The 25,235-nt window shown below is 37.5% G+C and overlaps 1 protein-coding gene across 16 annotated transcripts in view; it reads right to left on the bottom strand.

Moving 5' to 3' along the window:
• Positions 1-25,235, bottom strand: part of LOC127956455 (glutamate receptor-interacting protein 1) — a 237,241-nt gene that overhangs the window by 86,308 nt on the left and 125,698 nt on the right. For 2 of the 16 annotated variants that reach the window (XM_052554367.1, XM_052554374.1), the window contains exon 1: positions 14,600-14,933. The exons of the other annotated variants lie outside the window; for them this stretch is intronic. In XM_052554367.1, the coding sequence (XP_052410327.1) occupies positions 14,600-14,654 (55 nt within the window). In that variant the 5' untranslated portion in view covers positions 14,655-14,933. Of the gene's footprint in view, positions 1-14,599; positions 14,934-25,235 lie in introns of those variants that run through there. 16 annotated transcript variants of the gene reach the window in all.

Below are 25,235 nucleotides of genomic sequence, written 5' to 3'. Positions count from 1 at the left end.
GCATCTTGTTTCTGCATAGTTCAGCCTGGCACGAGGAAACGTCCACACAAAACCGCGCACACATTTGAGCTCGGGGAAGCAGGATGTCGTTCGGATGAGTGCACTGGTAGGTTCTCCGGCAGTGGGCGTACAAAAAGTGCTGATGATGGCCTTACATTTTTCTTTTTCTTTCTCTATTCAAAGAATAGCCCCGGGGCACTTAGGCACTCTAGATTAAAGACGGTCCGATGGAAAGGAAAACCATTAAAAAAGTTCTTAAGAGATCAACAAGTACATCAGCGATGGTCCAAGTTGGTTCTGCAAACGTGAGCGTCAGGTGACGAACTGAATAAATGAATAAAAACCTAACAAGAATCAGCACAAACTGAGGCGAGATGAGAAACTTCGGTCTACAGCACAAGAAAAATGAAAGCAAGTGGCTACGATTGTGACCAGCAGAAAGAGAGAGAGAGAGAGAGAGAGAGAGAGAGAGAGAGAGAGAGAATGGGACAGGATGAGAGATGCAAGAAAAGCGGCCGTCATGCTGTCAGGTCACAGCATGCTCGCTCATGCATACCCGCACATTAATTTGGAGAGTTGAATGACATGATAGCAAGGTACAGGAACACTTCCTAAAAGCTTCCTAAAAGACCCAGAACTTCTGTGAACTGCAGGCTTGACAGACTTCCATTTTTCCCCCAGCAACCCCTGCTTGTAGTCTAAATTATGTGCGACACAACGGTTGACAAGCATACGAATGTGGCCTTTAAAAATAACATGACTTTGCTATTGTTCTAAATAAATAACATTGAGAACAAAATAGGCAGGGAAAATAAACACTTAAACTGCCCTCAATAAGAACTACAGTATTTTTGTTCAAAAGCTGGTGAAAACCAGACTGAAGCAAGCCCAGCGCTACCCCAGGGGAGAGTGAAGGAACGGCTCTATTATTTTTAGCTGTGATCTCAGACTGTGTAAAGTGGGATGACCAAACCCACCCATCCTGGTTCAAAGAGTGGAACTACATCATACATAAAGAGAGCAACAATCCCAGTATCCTCCTGGGCACTGTGGAGGAGTGTCTGCTCGTATTCACCTCTAAGTGGAGGGGAAGGACCTGGGATTAAAAACCCTGAAATTTTAACACGGGTGGCCTGAGCAGTCAGTTTGTGTCACCCTCAACCACTGGTGGTTCAGATGAGGTGGAACTACAGTTGGGATGAGGGCGGCACCTCTGGGAGAAGAAAGAGATAAGAGGAATGAGAGAGCAAAGAGTTCATCTTCTGAGAGGGTCTAAATGAGCGTCACATACTCAGACCCATAATTAATTCACTGACCGCCTGACCATTTTGCACAGGCTAAAAGAACTGCAGAGAATGACTTCTTAATTACTTCTTAATTGTAATTTCTTATTATTATCATCAGTATTGTGCTGCTTAATAGTTCTTTGGAAACCATGACACACTTTTTTCAGGATTCTTTGATGAATATAGTTTGAAATTTTAAATTTCATTTTTGCTGAGTAAAAGTAAAAACATTTTATTTTTATTTTTTTTTTACTTTTGAGCTTTTAAAATGACCTTGGACTCTTCAGACCCTGAAAAAAAACCATGAATGTTGACTTCACTGCAGCACTTGATCATACAGTAGGTGTTAAAAGTGCACACACATCAGAGCTATAACTCATCCTGTGGTCAGCACCTGCTGCTGGTGCTCTGCAGTGGGAACGTCTGTGAAGGAAGCTTATGTAATCCTTCACCTCTGGACTCAGTGCTGGAGCTGGAGCTGGTGGCTTGACACACATTTGAACACTTCGATTCTCACCCTGACCCAAGCTCCATCACTGATCTCATTACTGACCAAACTGGACCCAAAGCAGCAGATGATCTCAGAATAGTTTCACATGGTTAGGAAGTTGAATTGGTGGGCTGCCAAATGAAGAAAATCTGAAGATAAATAGAGAAAAAGTACACTATAGCAAGTTCTCTCTGTTTACAGTTGTTCAGTATTTGTGTACTTGTGGTTTTCCATCCTATAATGAATAGCACAATGCTGATGTAGAAAAAGGGGCGTCATGCATTTTGATTATTATATTTTTATTTATAGAATGAGAGAGGTGCTCCTGTATCACAAAATCAGAATGAGCTTTATTGCCAAGTATGCTTTTTCATACAAGGAATTTGTTTTAGTGACAAAGCTTCCAGTACACAGAGACAACAACAACACACAGACAAAAAAAAAGATAAAAAAAGACAAATATTGAAAAAGAAACAAATTGTTTGAACAGTTGTGCTATAGATGATAATGGAATAGAATAGAGTGAGATGTAGGGATGTACTAGGATGGAAGGGTAACAAATAAATATAAGGATATTGCACATTTTTATTGTATAAGTGGGGGAGATTTAACTGTTCATGAGGTAGATTGCCTGGGGGAAAAAACTGTTCTTGTGCCTGACTGTTCTGTTATTTGTGGCTCTGTAGCGCTGGCCAGATGACAAAAGTACAAAAAAGGGGTAACTTGGATGTGAGGGATCCAGAGTTCTTGAAGGGTGGACAGGGGAGCACCAGTAATCCTTTCAGCAGTCCAAAACATTCTCTGTAGTCTTCTTATGTCTGATTTTGTAGCTTAACCAAACCAGACAGTTATTGAAGTACACAGGACAGACTCAAGTATAACTGTTTCAGCAGCTACTGTGGCAGGTTAAAGTTTCTCAGCCAGTGAACGAAGTAGAACCTTTGTTGGGCCTTTTTAAAAATGGAGTCAGAATGTGATTGTCCCACTTCAGGTCCTGAGAGATGGTGGTTCCCAGGAATCTGAATGACTCCACTGCAGTCACAGTGCTGTTCATGATGGTGAACTGGGGGAGTGCAAGGGGGTTTCTCCTGAAGTCCACGACCATCTCCACTGTTTTGAGTGTGTTCAGCTCCGGGTTGTTAAGACTGCACCAGACAGCCAGCTGCTCAACCTCTTGTATGTAAGCAGACTCGTCACTGACCTGTATGTGACCAGTGACTGTAGTGTCATCTACAAACTTCAGGAGCTTGATCTACACCAACGACTGCACTTAGCCCAAAACAAAACTGTAGTTTAGTGGTACTGTTTTATTTATTTATATTTATATAATTTATAACGTGTGTGTATGTGTGTGTGTGTGTGTTATCTTTAAAAAGGGTCTCATGCACTATTTTTTTAAGATCTAGATTGTTGCTTTTGGACAAAAAAAATAAAAAATAAAATAGTAGTCTTGTGGTACATTTTTTAAATTATTATTATTATTATATTTTTGTGATATTTAGGGGTGTCACGCACTTAAATGTATGTACTGTATTCTATAGGTCAAAAGTGGTGCTTCTTAAATCAATAGAAAAAAACTAACAAACAAACAAACAAACAAAAAAAGGTACTCTACTTGTACACTTATTTTATTTTATATTTATTTAATTAAATTTTTGGTGGGATCGATTGAATTTGCACTTAAAATCCATCTGACTCACAAATTTCCCGCTGTTTAAATTGGCATTATTTGACTTGCAAAAAAAAAAAAAAAACGGCATCATATTTTAAAGAGAAAAATGTGCATGAGTTGCATTTTCTGTTATTTGGTAAACTGAAAGCGAGGAAGGTGGTGGGACCCCTGTGAGAAATAAAAACAAATGACTCTCCGTGCGAGACAGCTTCTCATTCACTAAGACTCCCCACAGTGACACCAACCATCTCAAGCTGCAAGCCCTTCAGCTGCCTCCCTCCTGTGGATAAGTGGCTAACTCTTCAGAGTGATTCTACCTTTCATTTCAGCCCACTGCGTTAGGTGCTCGTCTCTGAAGCTTATCTGCTGAGCAGGTGAGAGGTGCTCCGGCTCCCACTGAAGGCTACTGCAGTGGGTAATTGGCTGTGTGAAGTACTTGAGAGGCCAATGCATTTAAAAGCTAAAATTCAAACTGCAAAGTTATGTTAGAAATTCATGAGAAGCCGAATGAATGAATCTAATGAAAGTGACTCTTTGACCTCCATAAAGGGAAGGTGCAGCACAGCGTTTTAAAAGATGAAAACGGCTGGCAGCCAAAGTATTTTAAGAAAATGTGATATTACAGCAGCGTGTGTGTTCAAAAATTTCAAGATTTTCTCAGTGGGCGAAAATTTAGATAAAATAGTGTGTCCAAAGGGTATAACAGAACTGATTTCCAGTAGAGAAAATAAAAAAGGTCTTATTTTCACCACTGAAAAGAGTTCACACAAAAAAGCTAAATCAAATGAATCTTCTGAGCTGGATTGTTTAGTGATTCAAGACTCACAAACCCAGGAGTCACTGACCCGAGTCCAGAAAGTAATTAAATTAAAAGAGATTATAAATTGGTATTGTACATTTTTACATTAATATTTTAACCTTTCAACCCATTAAACCAATGGCAATATAAAAATGTAATAAAAAAAATACCACTGTTACATCTAGTCATTGCCATTGAACATTTTTATTTTATGTCAACAGAACTAGTTTCCTTTCAAAAAAGTTTTCAAAGTTTTTATTGTATTACAAGTGCATGAAAATACAAATGAACCTATTTTATTATTGTATCACACTATATTGTCCTCCAGTTAAAGATGACATTTCAGTTATTTAATGCCTCTCCCCCACATTTGACAGAGGTAAAGTGCAGCCAATGAGGAGATCCTTAATGATGACATTATGAATTTCTTGTTGTCTTGGAGAACTTGCATCATAAAGTTGCATTGCTTGTTTGGTCAGGTCTGGTCTTGCAAATCCTGCAGTGCTGAGCTGTGCAGCATCTGTTGGTTGCTGCTGCTGTCTTTGGTAGTCGGTTGCATCGGTTTTCGGATCACCAGTACACTGAACCGAAAACCGTTTCTTTCGGAGGCGTCCGATTTGAGAACCGATGAACTGATGATACTGCGCATGCGTGTAATTTTTCAAGTATTTTGTTAAACATCGGAAAGTGTGATAAAACTATATATATATAAAAAAAAATATATATATATATATATATATATATATATATATATATATATACGTTTTCTTTTTTAAGATAGGGGCTACATGTTTCTAATCTGTATATTGTAGATTATGTATGGGCCAAAGGGGTTTTCAGACATTTCAAGACATGTTTAATATGAATAAGGGATGATTTATGAAATATCTGTACTGTATTTATAGTTAATGATGACAGATTCACAAACTGAGTTTGTAGTAAACAGAACATGAACAAGAGTAGAGCAGCTGATGATACTGAACTGCAGCATGTGCCGGTGTCCTGACATTTTATCCTACCCTGTCAGATTTTCCTACCCGGGTTTTGAGCGATTCGCGTTCTCGAGTCAAGAACCGGTTGTATCAGTTTTCAGATCATCAGTAAACTGAACCGAAAACCGTTTCTTTCGGACGCGTCCGATTCGAGAACCGAGGAGCTGATGATACTGCGCATTCGTGATTCAGCATGAAGCCGAATGACTCACAGCGCGTCTGAACCGAACTGATTCTTTTGGTGATTGATTCTGAACTGATTTTGTGTTAATGTAATGAGTGCGGGTAAACCGAGGGCTTGAATGAAGGGCAATCTGACGAAACGTAAGTTCATTTAATAACAAATACATCGCAATGGATTATGTATCCGGTGCAGGGCCGCGGGAAGTAATTTTGAACAGGGGGTGCTGTGAATTTTTTTTTTTTTTTTTTTTTGACAAAAAACCTATGAGCCTATAGGCCTATTTAAAATACATTTTAAAAATAAATACATTGAGATTTACTACTTTATTGTCATATACACTACAGTGCACAGCCAGCCAGGGTCTGAAACACACAGACATCAGTTCTCAGATATGCGCAATCCGTTATTAATCTGAAGCAGAATCAGAAATAATAGTTTAATAATCGAAAGAAAACGAAATAATTACTTTCATTACAATTTCAGATAGCCTATACATACATGCAACTTATTTAGATACAACAAATAATATTACAACAAAATATAATATTAATCAAACTTCACAATAACGCTAAAACAATGCAATCGATTTGGTCAGCTGGCTTGAGTCACTGCACGTTTATGTCACACGCAACTCTATTAACTCCAAAATCTTTTTACGCACACCAGAAGGAAATAATCTCTGACTATTTAAACGTTATTTAACAGTTCTCCACAACCATTACGCAAAGAACACAGAACGAAATAATACTCTCCATCTCCATCCCCACCACCTTACAAAAATACTATAGTGTACTACTTACAATTGCTTGGCTAGTCAAAGCTGATCCCACACTTGTTGCCAAAATTTTTTTACAAACGCGGCAGCACAATGCTCTTCCCTGAGCTACATGCAGGCGGGGTGCCCTGGTTACAGGTGTACAAATGTCGAGGTGCGCTGTATTAAATAAGGATGAATGTATTCTGCGTGGAACGAGCGGGAAACCTCGTTACTCGGCGACCAAACCTGCCTGCCTGACGTTGACAACGTAACTTCCGAACTTGTGTTGATTAGGCCTCAAAATATGAAATTAAAATCCAAAATATATACGTAATAGCCTACGTGTGTCAAAATCATTTTCTAAAATATTCATAAGGAATTTATAAATTGTGCAAAATATTTTAATAGGCCTACATTTTTTTATCTCCCTCTCATCACTAGGGGGTGCTGCAGCACCCCCAGCACCCCCACTTCCCGCGGCCATGATCCGGTGAACTGTTTTTTTTTTCAAACGGTTTATTGAATCAAACCGTCCGAAAGAACCGGTTCGCGGAAAAGAATCGAACTTCCCATCACTAATCCACATTGATATCCAGTGAGTGGTGCGTGTGCGTTTTCGTCTGCAAGCAGGGTGTGGTGCGGTAAAATGACAGAAGGGGAGACATTCATTAATTTATCATTTCAATTTTATGCTGGTTTTATTGTTACACGTGACGCGGACTCGACTGTACTCGGAATATTTTCCGAGTCCAAAATGTTCAAGTCCGTGTCAAGTCCGAGTACAAATTCACCCGAGTGCGTGACAAGTCCGAGTTCATTCAAAATTGGACTCGAGTCCGGACTCGAGTCCGAGTCCAAGTTCGAGTACCCCAACTCTATGTATAGAAAATACTGACTAGAAACAACTTCCAGTTTATTGGAGTGAATCAGATTTAAATGAATGATTCATTCAACTGGTTCAAACGGATTCAAGTCATTTATTAAACTATTAATTAAAAATACTGTAAATCAGACTCTGAAGACGAGTTCCCTGTGCTGCTGCATATAAAAAAAAAAAGAAAAAAAAGAACATTTAATTAAAATATTTTGAGTAGTTTGTCTAATAGTACGGTTTCAATCATAATTTTATCTTAGTCTTCGGCACAATACAACTTCATTGTAAAAAAAAATAATACAAATAAATAAATAAATAAATAAATATATATATATATATATATATATATATATATATATATATATATTTGTTACATTGCATGCAATCTTTGACTTGAAATATGATTTCCTGTGCCATCACACTGAAGAAGCGACACAGGAAACTCTGAGGAGTTTTTGTTTTTGGTGAACTGTTGCTTTAAATTTGCACTTCGCAAATATTTGAAGTTCCTGAACACATCACTTATTAATCAACGGGTCTTTGATGTTCTCAGTAAACTGAAATGTGTGCGATAGAGAGCAGCAGGCGCCACAAGTGCATTATCTTAGAGCAGCACGCTATAACATCGTCTCACAACTTCAGTGCTCCCAGAGTATAAAAGAGAGAGAGAAAAAAGAAATCAAAGCAAAGACGATGGTGGAGGGGGGAGACGTGCTCACTGGGCATGAGGAACAAACTGCTTGTTCTCTCTCACTCCACCAACTCTGGAGGAATCCTAACTGGGATAGAAGATTGAGAACATACATCTACCTCTCTACCTAATCTTCCACTACCCCATTACCACCTGCTGCTACTGAATGTTGTGAAAAGCGCCTTGAGAAAGTAACTTTTAAAGGTGCTATACATAATAAATGTAAATTTTTTATTATATTACAATAGAATATAACAACAGCAATTATTATTATATATTTTTCTTCAATACTTAATTTTTTTATAATTATATATAACAACAACAACAAATAAAAAAGTTCTATTGATGTATAAATCACAAATGCAGCCCTACAAACAAGCACAACTAAATAAATAAATGCACACTTTTTATCAAATCAAATTTTTTAAATTCATTTTCTGTTACCATTAATGCATTTGTACTAAAACAAGTGTATTTAGATACAATATTTGATGCATTGCCAATGTTTACATTGCACCACTAGTATTTGACACTTAATTCATGCTGGCTGTTTGTGTTTTCCATCAGCCTGGCTGTGTTCAGTTTCCATGGTTCCATTACACCTTGCAGGCAGCTTAGCCAATCAGACGACACACAACACATTACACAACCTGTCGAGAAACAATGCTGACACCACAAAATTAAGTAAGCTAGAAGCCCGAACTCTGACACTCTGGGTCAGAACACGGATTTGGGTAAATTAGCTGCACACAGGCAGCACCGCTTGATGACACGTGGTGCAGCTGACACAGGAAAAAGCAAAGCAAGCCTTGCATGTAATGAGGCTAATGAAGGCTTCTGTTCTGAATCAGGACTACTTGTTTGTGAGCACGTACACCATGTTTATAAAACCCTCAATGGGTTGGCGCAAAACTGAATGGCTATGAACAAAATTTGGTAGAATTTCTCTGTAGAATAAGTCTAGTACAGGTTTACGGGCATCATAATACCAAAGCAGACTGCTAAAGACCAGCTGGAGGCCGTCAAGTCCTTTCCAAAAACAGACAGAAATGACTTAATTGGGCCTGGGAGAAAAGACAGCTGAGGAAGGTCTGCCATTTATGGGTATATTTCAATATTACTAACCTATTTGAAAAGCACACCGGGGTTTCTCTCGAACTGAGGTGATATTTAAACCCAGCCGGACCTGAGATCGAGGAGTGCTTATCTGTCTCCCATCTGAGGGACTGTAGCACCAGAAAAAAAGTACACTTAACCTTTATAAAACTCTCTGACATTCATACCCTTGGGGAAAAATTACACAGGGGCTACAAAGTAAAGCGACAGAGTGTAGTCCGTTCAAAATAACATACTTCCTCTAGGCACAAAGGTTATTCTACTGAAAAAAGACAGGGCTGATTGAAAACGCAATGGAGTCTGAGAGGCTCTCGTCGCCTTGATCGCCTCACATATCAGCTGAATGACCGAACGCCCTGACACTTCATCGGCCCATGCAAGGGAGGTAACGTCACAAAGCTGATTTTGGTGACAAGAATTATTTTCTTTAGCCTTCCACAACCTGCCTTGCTGAAGTAGGGGACGAGCAAACCACAGACTACAAACCTTCAGCATGTAACTCTTGTGCCATTCATTTTCTATGCCATCTCCCTCAACTTTTCACTTGGTGGACTATAAAACTATCGAAAATTATCTCTGCCTCAAATGAGATGTACTGATTTTGACTAAGTATCAGGTTTCTTGCAGCGAAAAATTTACATTCTGGAGGGGAAAGTATTTGTTTATAGCAATAAATAATGTGTCCAATTATGAGCAATTATCAATGAGGGCCCCAAAATATTTAAAATGGTTGCAAATGTGAAATAAATCAATACTGTGTGAAAATTTTTAACTCATACAAAATAGTTTTGCTGTGTAATTAAATAAAATATACAGAATTAATTATAGAATAAAAAATGCTAATTTATTGCCAAATACAAAAAAAAAAATATATATATATATATATATTTTATTGGTAATTGTTTAGCATATGAGGTCCAACTGTAAGGTTAAATCAACTGTAAGAGAAACTTTTCTTTGAATAACACAACATTTCACTTTTTTTTGCAACCAATCAAAAAGCGTGAACTCAAATTAAAAATAACAGACTTTTTGTCAGTTTGAGTTTGCAAGCTAACAGTGTGAATAAGCATTAACAGAGAGGACCCAGAGCACTGTAGAAATACGCTAAAAATCACTCAGACTGCAATAGCAAACACAGAGCAACCCTCTGGAATTGGTCCAGAGAGTTTTGCCCAGGCAAGAAGCTCTCATACTTTCTTCAGAAAAGGTAAAAATTTAGTTAATTAGTACACCTGTTTCCAGTGAAACCAATTTTACTGGTCGCAAAGGCTGAAGGTTGACACATCAGGACCCTGATCGCTCTTCTTTCCTCCATTCCATATGCCATGATTTAAATATAGGACACTCACTGGAAGCTGTCAAATCGTAATACATCTAGGTTTTACAGTTTCAAAATACGTGCCCATAACGCAGGAAAGCCAAAACAGCACCTCCATCACCCCCTCCTCTTCCTGGCACTTAATCCAAGCTGTCAAGCAGACGTAAAAGGATTGATGGAGGCTGTTCAAAGTGAAGGCGGTGGAGATCAGGACAGACATGTGCCAGCAGAATGAATAAGAGCCAGATGCGGTGAGTACAGAATCTCATCTCTGACAGATTTCTTTTGAAACTCCAGCCTGGCAGCTCCATGAAGCTCCATGGACTCTTCTGAAACCCTGATAGCTCCTCTGGTGTGTGAATGAAACAAGAAAAAGGTGTGATGCTCATGTGGCTGCACGGCGGCAGCAGCAGCTGTCTCTGCTGTTGAATCCTAGGGATGTGTAAAAGTACATATTACTGAAGTAGTCACTGTTCAATTGCCTGAACAACAAGTCCATTTATTGGTCTTAAGACTATTTTATACTGTAATTTAATCATGGGATGACAAGGCAGATTTTTTCAGCAGCCTTCAGTATCACATGATTTCATTTCCTGCTCAAGAAACATGTCTTGTTTGTTCCGAGTTAAAATCAGTGGTAAACAGTTGTGCTGAATATTTATGTGAAGATATTTTTGATATATCTTTTTTCAGGATTCTTTAATGAATATAAAGTTTTGTAACAAAAATCTCATTATTGTCATCCATTTAACAGATCTGTGCAGAATAAAAGTATTGAATTCTTCCCGACTCATTTTAATATCTCAACCAATTTGAAGTATCACATATTTATATCTATTTATTTAACCAGCTCGGGCTACATCTTTACCCTACCCCAAACATTTTTTATTCTATGCATTTCAATTAACACCGTTCAATAAAAGTGTCTATTTATTTATGCATCTTTTGGTTCATACTGGTACCCACAGTAGGTGTGCATTTTGTCTTTCTTTCTGGTTTTAATCAGAGCATATCAGCAGGTTTCCTTAATGCAGCTCTACAAACTGAGCTCTAAATAGTTTTTCAGTTAGGAAGCAGGTGGCCTGAGCCACTGAGCTCAATGCAAAAGGGTTACAGTGTACCCAATGACTGCTGAAGAATGGAAATGGAAAATGTCCCTTATCAGAGTCAGGGAGCGATTAGCATTCCATTTACTACAGCAGGTACGGCGTGACACTGCTGCCACAACCAGACACACAAACCTGAACATAAGCTCACAGACGGAAACACATAAGCACACAACTCCCACACAAGCACAAATATACAATCTACAAAACAAACAGACATTCTTCCGTGACTAGTATCCAGATCTTTCTACCTACCTTGTGTCCCCAGAAAGCACAGTTGTGAGTGGCAGTGCGGTTGGCTCAACTCATTACCTTACATGCAACTAAAATATAATTGGCACAGCTCACAGGACACCTGCAGATGAGAAGCTAGGCATGTTTATTCCAGTTGGTGTGAAAAAAAATGGAATACATTAATTTAATCAACAACCCGCCAGTAGTATCCCACTTTTCAGGTTGGGGGAAAAAAATAAATAATCTAATTAATATTGTTTTCAGGCACAAATTTCTCTGTTACTGTGGAGTAAAATGTAGAAGAAACCAACACCTTGAGCCTCTTTTTCATTTTCTGACTGAATGCCTGCAAATGTGTAACAGAGATATAAAACCGACAGGCATGGCACCATAAATGCCACGACCAAGACAAATGCTGCACACGGCTAAGGCCAGGAACACTAGACGATCTCAAATGAGAAGACAATTCATCAACAACAAGCTGCAATGGACCCTGGTGAGGGGGAAAAAATAAATATGAAGCTGTTTTTTTTTTCCTTTGGATAGAAGTCATACATTATTCAACTCTTAAAAAATAGGTTCCAAAGGAGGGGTTGTACAGCAAGAAGAACCATAGAAGAAGAATGGCTCCTAAAAGGACCTTTCAGTGAACAGTTCCATAAAGAATCATTTTTTCGTAGTGTGAAGTACTTAAAAAAAAAAAAAAAAACACACTAAAAAACCTTTAATGGAATGGAAATGTTCCATGCATATTAAAGGTTATTCATGGAACCACGGATGCAAATAAAGAACCTTTATTTTTAAGAGTGAATGTTAGTGATATTACATTATTACACCGATCTCTTGAACACCGGATTCTAATTTGTCAAAATATGTCCATTTATGTGTTTATGTGGTAAGTAGTTAAGTATTTTCAGCCTGTCATTATCCTTCAAGGCCACACAAGAACCCTCTGATTATCCTTTACTTCAATATCAATTCTTCTTACTGTTGGCTTTTGATGTTGCAAAACATTGACTAATATCACCAGACAAAGCCACATTATGACATCTCTGATGTAATGAAGATTACACATTGCTTTAACCTTTTGTGTCCAGGGACCATCAGTCTACTGAAACTCGACATCAGTGTCCATTAGCTGCATCATCTGCCTTGAATAAGTTATTCCTCATATATGCTTTCATTTCACCTATAACAGATGACTCACTGACTCATCATGAATTGAATGACTCTACCTAAGTGTCTTACAAACACACACACACACACACACAGTCAGTCCAAATGAAAGGCTACATTCAATCCAGAAGCAAAAGTGGCTATTTTTTGTAAGGATTTTTACATGACCTTTAATGTGCCTCACAAGTCTAAATATGTGAGATTCCTAAAACGATCCACAAGTTCAAAACAGCCTATTCTGGAATATTCATCATGACATTAACATCAAATGTCATAATATAAAATTTGATAATAGAATTTCTATTTTCCAGTCCCACAGACTAAAAATGGAAGAAAGACTTATGGCTTACAAAAACAATTATTAAAAACTTGTTTTTTAGGACTCTAAACAGAGCATAACAAAATGCATCAGACAGCAGGGGACTCGAGATGAATTTTAAAAATAAACAATTGCTAATTGAAAGAAACAGCAGGCACATAACACAACAGTCAATAATATTATATAAAATCATAATACAGCTTAATCTATCTATCTATCTGTCTATCTATATATATCTAGATCAATATCTATCTATATATATCCATCTCTCTCTCTCTCTCTCTCTCTCTCTCTCTCTCTCTCTCTCTCTCTCTCTCTATATATATATATATATATATATATATAGTCATCCCTGACTTTAAACCTGTGAAAAATCCTATTTTCTCTCAACATGTTGAAAGTGTATCAGACTTGAACTGAAAATGTCAGTTTCGCTGTAATTTCTGTGCAGTTCACACTGTCATCCACAACAGATCTGTGTCATATCTTTAAAAAAAAGCCATATTTGGGACACACTCAACCATATTGTAGATGCATTAAACCCCAGGAGGCACAATCCATAGGGGAAACTATATGACTGCTGCACAACAGCATCATGGGAAATCAGACATGAACACCTGCTGCCCCAAGTTTACACCAGACACCTATAAGAGAAGAAATCAGTTCATGTCGAAATCAGCATCCAATTAGAAACCAGTTTGTCCACGGATGAAATGGATCTTCAATCTGGCTGAAATCAACCTTTTTTTTCTCTCTCTCTTTATTTAACAAAGCCAACTGGGTATTTACTGATCTTATTGAGGTCAAGTGTTTTCCCCTGAGGGAGGACAACTTGCAGTATTTATGACAACTCCACCATTTCGCATCTCTTAAGCAATGCCAAGTTGGCTAACACATAAACCACTACTCCTCAAGGGAATAATGCACACAAATATTTCACTGGGGTTGTAGCACTCCTCTCATAGAAAACACTATTTATGCTCTTTAATTCAAAGGGGGGGGGGGGGGGGGTAGCCTTCAGTCAAAGAAACCCACCAGTCAAAATATAATATGACACGCAACTCATCAAGATTCAGTTAAGTTTCCACTAGAGACGCTTAAAACAAGCCCAGCATGTGTTTCACACCAGGATCAGGAGAGCTTCTCATCCCACAGACAAACACTATTCCCAAACCACAGCACGAAGCAGTGTGCCTTCAGGTAAATAATTAACAGGGGAGAAGCTGTCAGGCAAATGCAAACAGAAAAAAAAAAGAAAGCAGCATTGTTCTCTTACAAGCGCACTAAGCAGACCACCAAACTACGGCACTCTACTGTTAAATAATAATGAATGGGGGGGGGGGGGCGAGCGAGCAATACTTCAGTGCGTATTTTTATGCCCAGGGCTTTATGCGAGAACATTTCAAAACAAAGGCGCGAGGTTTGATGACCGTAGCTGCGCTCCATCAGGTCCGGTGACCCAGCTCTGCGTCTTTAAGCGCTGCATAAACGTTCGTATAGCCTATCATACAAGAACGCGTTCGCGTAACGGGGAGGGCTGCATAAAAGGTATAGCGAAGGATGAAAACAACCGAGACCGTACCTTTGTTCACTCTCCGCAGTATCTGGCATCGGCATTTAAAAGAGACGGCTATCATACTAGCTCAGCCGAGGTGCTCTTCCAAGGGCTCCGATAAAAGCGGTTTCTCGCACACACATAGCACAGGCGCCGTGTGTCCCACCGGAGAAAGACAGACCCCGTCCGTATACGCGGTGCAGAGCTCCAATCATGAACTACGTCCCTGCAGCGCTGAGATCCGTGCTTTATAATGGCAGATCATATGTTTCCCTCACATATAAAATCCATCGGAAAGCGCGCAGAGGAAGAACACGCAGAGCGCGGCTGATGCGTCTCATCTGAGATTCAGTCTGATCTGAATGGGCTTTTAAAGTTGCTTGCTTGGTGTATTCAGTAGAAGCTGGTACCTGAGCACGACAGGAGACGAGCCGCTATTTCGTTGATGGCATTATTTGCAAGGAGTCTCCGAAATTAACTTTTCCATTGAGAGAACGGACTTTATCATTTATGAGAGAATCGTTTCAATTCGATCAATTCATTAACATGAATATAATTAGATTTCGAATTTATTACATATAGTGCTGTAGAGTTAATAGTCCATTAGAAACGAATTAACCAATTTCAGCTATTTCCTATGGGTTTTTAGAATAGCTGTTTCGCATTGATTAAAATAAGTTTGATTCATTTTAATCGTAAAATCAAATATTAAATAAATCCAGGAGCCAATGGAAAATTAGCATCCTCTGTTGTTACTCACGTAATCATAACAGCTCAATTTACTATACAATGGAATGCAACTGAAAATATAAATATTTTTTTTTCCAAAGACAACTTTTTGCCAAAATAAATAATAAACAAAATAAATAATAATAATAATTCTGGGAGACTGCCAGGGTGTTACTACTGTATGCAGTCTCAGATTTATTAAGGTTGGTCACTGCTAGGCTCTTCAGTTTGTTTGTTTGATATATGTTGATGATATAAACAATAACAGCAGTGATGTTTGCCTAAGCAAGGACAATTCATCATTAATAGGTTAATAAATATATATATATATATATATATATATATATATATATATATATATATATATATATATATATATATATATATATATATATATATATATAAATCTGAAGAATTCATTTCCACATTTTTCATTTTGTTAGTTTGCTTTATATTATATTATATTATGCAACATTCATAATATTTATAAACTACTTATACAAGCATGTGGGATAGAGGGATGTTATCATTATCTGCTTTGCTTTTTTCATTTAGATGCTTATTTAAGCTGGGGGAAAAAATAAAAGTTAACCTTATATAAGAGCACAATTAAAAGCCCATCAATTCCCCTGACAGGAAGGCAGAATAATTTCCATTAGAAAACTGAAACAAAGCATTTTTTGTCACTTCAAAAGCAAAAAAAAAAGCTAATTTTTGAATATGCAACAATAAGACTGTTTTCTTTTTTCAAATACACATTTCCGAACTGTTAATTAGCCAGGAGTGTCTGTTTATTTACTTCTCAAATTTGCATAATGCCAATCACACCTCCCTAACTCCAATGGAGAGTGAACTGGATAATTTGCAGGCCAGTGATGCTGTTCAGTGCTGAGCAGCAGTCCTTTTTATAACAGATACAGTAGCATGCATTTAGGTCAGTGGCAGTATCTCTGTGTATTATCAGACATTTGGAGGCTCAATAAGCCTAGCAACAAGGGACCGTGTAATAAAGGGGTCTGTCTCTGTTTGTGTACGAAATACGCCTGAATGAGTCTTAAACGTGAATGAAAGTATTAAGGTCATCGCCACCATACTCCATTCCTCCCCTGACGCTCATGAGAAGAGTCTGAGATAACAGCCCAACTGCGTGTCTGAGATCAAAGTGGTCTAATCTCTCTTTCAACCCCCCTTGATTTTATATTCCCTTCATTTTAATTTTGTCAAGCATCCAGGATGAAAGTCCAGCGGAGTGGATCAATGTTCCTGAAGAGAGGGATGAGGTTTAGTATTAGGATTATGCATACTGATCAGATTACACACATACAGGGATTTGTCTGTCCACTTGGCTAAATAATGCACTGGACTATCACCAAATCAAGAAGAGAGATGCATGTTGGGATATCATGCATGTGATCGTCTCTGGGCTGAACATGCAAGAGCATAGCAAAGCCTGTCTGTTATGTGGTTAATTTGATCTGCACACTGTTGTTTGAAGGAAATGCGCCGGCACAAAGGGAAATCCACTGGTGCGGCAGGAGATGGGAGCATTATGTCAGCTCTGTGCAAATTTTATAGAGACGTCAGTGAACTAAGGCACTCTCTCCAACTGTTTAAGACCCACAAGTGCCACATATGGCCATCCTCTATGTGCTCGTATTTAAAGAATGCGGTCCAAGATGAGAAATAATCTGAGTAAACTACAGTCATTTCCACTGTGGCCAAAGATTAAAAATTTACTTTTAAATTAAAAATTTTAAAGGCAAATAAAACTTTAAATCCAGTTTGACTCTATCCCAAAATACCCAGTTCAAGCTCTAATTTATGCATCCCTCATGAGAAACCCACAAGACAAATGTTCCCTGCTTGGGATGCACATTTGCATAAAATATTTAATCAACAAGGCATCAGTTCGAAGACTGCACAAAATGGATTGACAAGTGAATTTTAATTCGTTGTTGACATGCAGGATGCATCGAAGGGTTTACCATGCTTTTAAAATGGCAAATAAGATCTGTTTAGAATGGTTAAATATATAAATATTTACATAAAACAGCTACTAATACACACATATATATAAAAGTGTAAAAAACATTTTGCATAGTTATTACATTTAAATATGTAAATATAAAAAGTATGAAAAATATATTTATTAAATTACAATTTAAATGGTTAAATATAAACATTAGCTAATCAAGTATGAGCATGTATTAAAATATTTGTATTTACTTCATTTTAAATACACACAATATACATATTTATGAAAAATAGAATGAAAGAAAGAATACAATTGTTTTAATATTTTGTATATACTAAAATATATCAATTTGCATAAAATAATATTGATTTTGTATTTCTTTTTTTATAAAAAGCAAAAACAAATCCACACACAATGCAAAAATTATCAATTTGAACAAATGTTAAATTCTTGACGAAGGTCATGTAACCGAAACGTAGTCAATAAATATTTTGATATTTTTTGCATTGTGTGCAGGATTCGTTTTTTGCTTTTTACTTTGTTGGTCTTTGTCTCCAACGCACCTATTTATTGCCATCAGGTGTGCAGAGTTGAATTGTTAATGTATTTATTTTTTATAAATTTATATGAATTGTACACACACACGCAAGAGTTAAAAGTAGTTTAGAGGAAGTAAGAGAACCATTTAAAATGTAAAAACTTTATAAAATGAATTCTACATGAAAATGCTATGCACACAACACAACATTTATATTTGAAAGATTCTTAATCACGGAGTTCAGCGTTTTTTTTTCTGTCCATGCTCACTGACAAATTAACATCTTCAAGGTCCATGATCACTCCCTCAATCTCAATTATAAGGACTGCGCATGTGTGTGAAACATTCTTAAATAACGGGAATCAAGTCTCTTGTTCGTCTCCCGGGATGGTGCAATCAATTTTCCTGGGATGTGCTTGGCGGCAATGCCAATCAAACCAGTAGGATGCTTTATGTTTTCTCATAACAGCTCTGAAGGTGACAGCTGACTTGAACAGGAAACCGTTCCATCAGGGTTGCCGAGTTTACATTTACGTGCATGTGAATTCAAGTAATTGGTGGGTGTTGTGCATGGATGCATGTAGCCTGTCACATCAACCTGACATACTGGTGCAAAGGACTGTTATTACTGAAATTGTGAAGCTGTGAACTTGCCGGGTTGGGGGTCCTGGCAAATCTAGTCATTAGATGCTGAAAGAATTTATGGAAACTACAGTCAGACAGATGGAAAATACATGTCAAAACAGTCCATCCAACTGCTTGACTCCACTAAAACGCCCCCTTTGACCTGCTTACTAAGAGGTCTTGGAGGATTAATTCTCTTAATGGCTCTCTCAAATGAGACAAACTTCTCTTAAGAAATCTGAAGAATTGAGAACACATTTTCATAAAACCATTATTATTAAAAGCAGGGAAATGTCACTCCACTGAAAGAGGATATAGCTTAGCTCTCATCTTCATGAATCCTGTATATCTTGAGGTTGGGATTAACCAGACCATGAAAAATTTAACCACCGTGTTTTTGACAAGCAAGCTGGGGGAACATTTTCCCCACAAAGAGCAAAAGCACTGAACTATTATAAAAGAGCAGTAAAAAGCCTTCAGTCTATAAAGAGCAGCAGGGACAATGGCGGGAGCTGTCCAGCAGCACTGGTGCTGAAATGGCGAGGAAAGTGGTTTATTGTTATATACAACATCAGCCTCTAGCGGTGAAAGTTGTGAACTGCACTATCAATCAAAATGGCTCAAACAGAATAATTGCTGCAGTGCTGCAATTCAACCCATAGATTTGATAGTTTCAAACAAATCAGGGCATTAAAATGCAAAGGTGTTACATATATAATCATAACTTTTCATCCCACATAAACAGTGTACATCCTTTTGCACCTCATCCCACTCAGCTGGACTGAAATCAGGGGCTGTGTGGGCCAAACATCACTGTTAGTTTGTGGGAGCAGCTTGAAATGATGTGTACTTAGTTCCAGGGCACAGCATTCTGCAGGAAGTGTCTATTTAAAACTGAGTAGGGGGACACCTCGTGATTCATTCATATTGAGGTACATGTAATATGTGCCATAATCACTCCTGCAGAGAAATAAGACACTGACATTTGATATTGACATTCATTAGAGCATTTTATACTTTTCCAGCCTCCAACAAGAGTGTTTTAGTAATCAATGTAGTCTCAATCTGACACAGTCATCTGCTGGTTGTAGTCAATTAACTTGATTTAACATTTAAGCACTGAAATTAATCTTTCATATATAAAGCATGGTTTTAAATATAAAAAATTGCCATAAATATATTTAACCGGCTTAAAATACATGCACTAAAAACAATTTTATTCTCTCTCTCTCAAAATGCCCATGGATCTTTTAAAACCCTTTAAATAATAAAATGACTTTGACCATCATTTTAGGTAACATTTGCACTATTACTTATTTCTTTGGCTAATTGACATCTAATTTAAGATATATATTAATTGACAACATAGCAGGCACAATAAAGCAGGCACGTAGCCATCTCTCTCGCTCTTTCACTATTGTAGTTTAGAGAAAGCTCTATATTGATTCAGCCTAATGGAAGCAAATGGAAGGGTCGGACTGAAGCTCTGGCCATTACGTGCTGGGAGTGCGTCACAATCTCATGCAAATGAGGCACTTTCACACTACCTTTAATATTACATCTGTAAATAACAAATATTGCCTTAAAAAGCATGAAGAAGTGTAACAATTGGTATGTCAACTGGACTTAGAGAAATGCTATATTTATTTTAGTTTTTTAATTATATTTTTAATTATAATAATAATAATTATTATTATTATTTTAGATGTATATAATTAATAATCAATAATAATAACAGTTGTTTTTGTTATTATTTTTATTATACAACTGAAAATTATTATTATTATTATTATTTGCCAATTAGTTCTGGTAATGCCAACATTCTTCTTGCATTAATGCTTCCTTTTAGTCACAGAGCTTGTCTTTCTAGTTACAAGCTGTATGAAAAGCCAAGTGCTTTAAAAGTGTGATGCTACTGCATTACCAAACTGATCTATGTGGTCACCCCAATTATCTGAGCAACCCAATAGACAGTGCACAAACTTGCCTACTTGGTTTACTTTGCAACCCTCTGATAGTGCTGTGCAAACTACAAATTGGCCAAATGATACACACTGGCCTGCTTTTGGCGCTCAAAACAATACTCAGAGTAAAATTTACTGAAAGCAATCTATGGGGGAAAAAAAGGATAAACAAGAAAAAGACTCACTTCTTTCTTGCAAATAAACATACGGTATCACTACCAGATGTCATGAACTATGGCACTTAAAATTATAATAAAGCAAGACTCCCATAATATGCTCTCATAACATTTCATGTATATCGTTAACAACAGATGGAAGAACTCAGGAACTTGGGAAGTTTCACAACCAGCACCGTGACACTGTTTAATCAACTCAGCGGTTATCAAGCTTCGCCAAACGTCTCATAAAAGACACACTTTGCATACCACTACTGCAAGACTGGCAAAGCTGGGACTATGGGCATCTCCCGGCTGACATGACTGGAGACTTCAGGGTGTGTGCCGCCAACTCTACCTTATCCCAAAGGAGAAAAAAAAACACTTGGCCTTTAGTGAAAATCTTCCAACGGTACCATTTGCTACTCAGGACAGGTGCCAAGAAGAGAAACAGACCACTCAGTGTCACCCGTCAGATAGACGGTCCACTGCATCTATGCTTTTCATCATAAGTGGCCTGCATTTGACTGAAAATATTATTTTGAAAGACAAAAAACGCCCACTGATGTCCCTGTCAGACATGTTTGTCTTCCAGCCAAGGTGCAAGTTGAGCGATTAATAGATTAAGTGAAGCATCACCATCCCATAGAACTGACTTAAGTGGCTTTTTTCCAGATAAAAGATCGGCAAGGGAAAGTAGATTGATCAAGATTTAAAACACAAGAGCACTGAGTGTCGCCACACAAGAGAGCAAAATGAAACTCTTCTGCCGGTCCGGAATGTCACTCGCAATCAGTTCCTTTGTTTCAGGCAGATTGTATATCAAGTCTGATGAAACACTGATGACGGCGATTTCTCAAAGAAACACAGCCCTGCTTCCGACAGGAAGCCAGGAAAAAGAGTTAACAAAAGAACCTCCACCACCCCTTTACTTTGAAGGCCACATCAAACATCAAACACATGCCGTTTGCTCAAGCAGTCTCTCACTCCCTCTAAAAAACCCACTAACACTTACTGAAGCATCCTGCCCATTTTTTGATTCAAGTGGCTTTTGAATGCAACTTCATATCTTTGAAAAGTTTCATGATAATTGGGTAAAACAAAAATAGTTTGCCTCAAAAAAATCTGTGACAGGAACCACACATTCACATCAGTTCAAATCACGTCGCAAGTTATTTGTTTCACACACAAAAAATGCAGTCATCTCCTCATCCTTGCTCAACATGTATGACTAGATTCTGAATCACTATTGTCAAGCTGCTTTTTCCCCATATTCATAATGCACAATTTTCACTGACTAGAATTAGAAGGCTAAGATTTGAACCAGAGACAAAAATGGTATCACTAGACAGGTATAAAATAAGAAATATGGATTAAAAAAAAAAAGACCATGAAATTCAAATTTACAATTATTTGTTATTAAAACCATACAATCTGGCAAAATCTAAAAAAGCAACTATAAAACATAACTACATTTGAAATATATCATTATAAATAATTTGTATTAATAAATCCATAAATTTTGGCAAAACTTGCACTCAAAATGATGCTTAAAGTGTCATTAAAATAAAATAAAATAAAATAAAAATACTATTATGAAAAATTATATAGATTCTGCCAAACCTATCACTCAAACTGGTTGTCAAATTGACATTTAACTAAACTTAACTTAAACTTATTAAAATAAATCATATACAATCATTATAAATTATTACTAATCTACTTAAGTAATAATAATAATAATAAATAAATAAAAAAGTATAACACTCAAAGTGGTGCTCAAATGGCCAAAATAAAACAAAATAAAGGGTTATTTATTACTCATTTCCATATAAAAAGTACAATATCAAAATATAATAAAAAGAGGATATCAGATGGCAATTTCACAGTTTTTCAACACAGAAATGTTTCTGAATGGCTAGCATATTCACACACAATGGTATACTGTATAAAGAAACAACACACACACATACATACATATAAGGTAACACTTTAGTTTAAGGACCAATTCTCGCTAATAACTAGTTGCTTGTTAGCATGCATTTTACTAGCATACTGGCTGTTTATTCTTACTTTTAAAGCACTTAATAATTAAGAAAATTAGGAGTTAATTGGGGAAAAAGTCATAGTGAACAGTGATGAATTGATTGCCAAACTAAATGTAACCCCACCATTTCCTAACACTTTCAAAATGACTCTGTGCTCTACATCAAATAACAGGCACATCAGTTTGCCCTACATCTCTTGTTCTCACCCTCTTCTCCTGCACCTGCTGGTCCCTCCTCGGGAGTCTGAGCAGTGTGACAAGGTCTCCAGGAGAGCGGGACCCCAGCCCAGCTGTGCAGCAGCCGTCGCATCCTGCCTCTGATTCTCCGTCTCTGACCCGTGAGAACAGTCCCTCAACCTCTGCGCCTCTCTAATCGACCCTCTCCTCTACTAAAACAAGGCTAATTGATGACCATAAACCAGTATACCCACACCAAATCTCTCTTTGCTCCACAAGAGGGCGGCATCGTGTACAGCAAACGCAGGTGTAGGGGACGGTGGTTGCCACGGAGACAGTGCGGTGGATCTGGAAAGGGCAGATCTGAGAACAGCAGTGTGTGGTTTCCAGGAGTTGACAAGTAGTGGGCTGAGTGAGAGCCACTGACAACATATGGGACCAAAGCCCCTCTTACTGCGTATTTCTGTGTGAGAGAGCTGTGTAAAATCAATATAACCGCAAGCAAAGCACATGGTAACAATATGCAAAGCAGCTCATGAATATTATGAATATGAATGACTTCTCCGCAGGGTGGCTTATATGTCTGCACTATATGGATTTAGAGGGAGGATGAGCACTCATCTGACACGGCAAACACACTCAGTGCTATCAATGCACTAGGTAGTGTGTGTGTACGTGTGCCTCATTGACCCCTTTTCCCCATCACAGTCGACTGCTGCTAATCTAAACGCCTCATTTAAAGGTCAGTTGACCCAGAACGCTTCCTGTATAGAACAGCAGAACACAATGAACCGCTGCAGTGGAGGGAGCAATTAAACAGGCCAGTGTTGACTTTGATCAATCAAGCTCTTAATGTTGTCGAGGTCGCTGTGGCAAATGGATGTGCCACTGACAGTTTAATAGAAGAGGCACTTTGCATATCATCAGATTAGATGTAGAGCTCAAGATGACCAGCAGAGGGAGGCCTTTTACCGGGTTAGTTCACGTGAGTAATGAGATTTCTGCCAGTCACCTCAGAAAATACATACATTATCCATCATCATAGGAATAAATCATATTTTTAAATAAATATGAACAGAAAACGTTTAAAAATGTAATAACACAAGTGGAGAAATTAATTGATCTAAAAATATTGTATTAATATATTTCATTATATTATACTGTATATTTCTAAGAATACGCACATTTGGTTGCTGGAAACGTAAGTAAACCAAACCCGGTATCGCAAATATTCAATATATCACCCAGTCCAAGTAGAATGGCAGTGGAAATACTGTTTGTATCAGAGACAAGCATTGGCATAATAAAGGAATGACAAACAGCATCCATCAATCTTCATCAATATTATTACAGAACACTGGGCTCGGCTATCAGTATATCTGCATTTAATCAGGATCAAGGCTCAGCCAGAGGGCAGATGATTTTCTGTGTGTGTATGTGAGAGAGAGAGAGAGACAGGGACAAAGAGAGACTGCGAGTTCAGTACATCCTGCACAGCCTTGAACATCTACGCTGATAAGAGCCCTGACAACATTTGACCTCTGCTGCTACACATCACCCAAACACACTACTGCTGTTTTATCCCACACACTCTTGCTATCCAGCTCCAGCACCCATTTAATATTATATATTATAAATACTATATATATATATATATATAAAAATAGCTATAACCATTCAAACAATGTTTTATGCTACTGTAACAGGGTTGCTATGAAATAAACCTTAAATATTTAAATAAAAAACCTGAAATAGGGCTGAAATAAATGATAAATATTAGATGAAAAACTTAAATTTAAACTAAAATGAAAACATTGCCTTGGCAATTTACCTAAAATAATATAATTTGAAAACATTAATGTTTACTGTAAATCAATAACTGGAAATCAGATATTAACCTGGCCTAAGGGCACAAAAATAGGCAAAAATAGCACTTAAATACTTCAAAAGCTAAAATAAGATGAAATTATGTAAACTTTTTTTCATGGATCTATATTCCACAACATTTTATTGTAGGCCATTAAATTAAACATTTTATACTGTGAATAGAATTCACAGAGATTTCTGACAGTCATCAAGAACAAAAAAAATGAAAGAGGAGGATATTATGATAATCTCAAGATTTACCTTTGACCTTCAGCAAAGTCAAAAAGTCTCCTTGAAAGTGGAGGATTCAGGATTGAAAAACTTTTCATAATCCACAGCTAAAATCAAGTCCTACACTACGGTACATTGTTTTCCTCACTTAACACATTTTATACCTATAAATACTTCATACTATGGGATTAAAATGATTTGTGAACATCACATTGCACAAGGCTGACAGACTTGTCTGCACTTCAGCAGCAACAGAGTCCCAGCAAGCAGTAATAACCAACACTGAAATGTGTCACCATTACACATACTCCCAGAATGCAACATTCTCTAAGCACACAAATACTTTGGTCAGTCAAC

Source organism: Carassius gibelio, chromosome B4, assembly GCF_023724105.1.
Source record: "Carassius gibelio isolate Cgi1373 ecotype wild population from Czech Republic chromosome B4, carGib1.2-hapl.c, whole genome shotgun sequence".
Taxonomy (NCBI): Eukaryota; Metazoa; Chordata; class Actinopteri; order Cypriniformes; family Cyprinidae; genus Carassius; species Carassius gibelio.
This window is presented reverse-complemented; position numbering and strand designations above follow the sequence as displayed.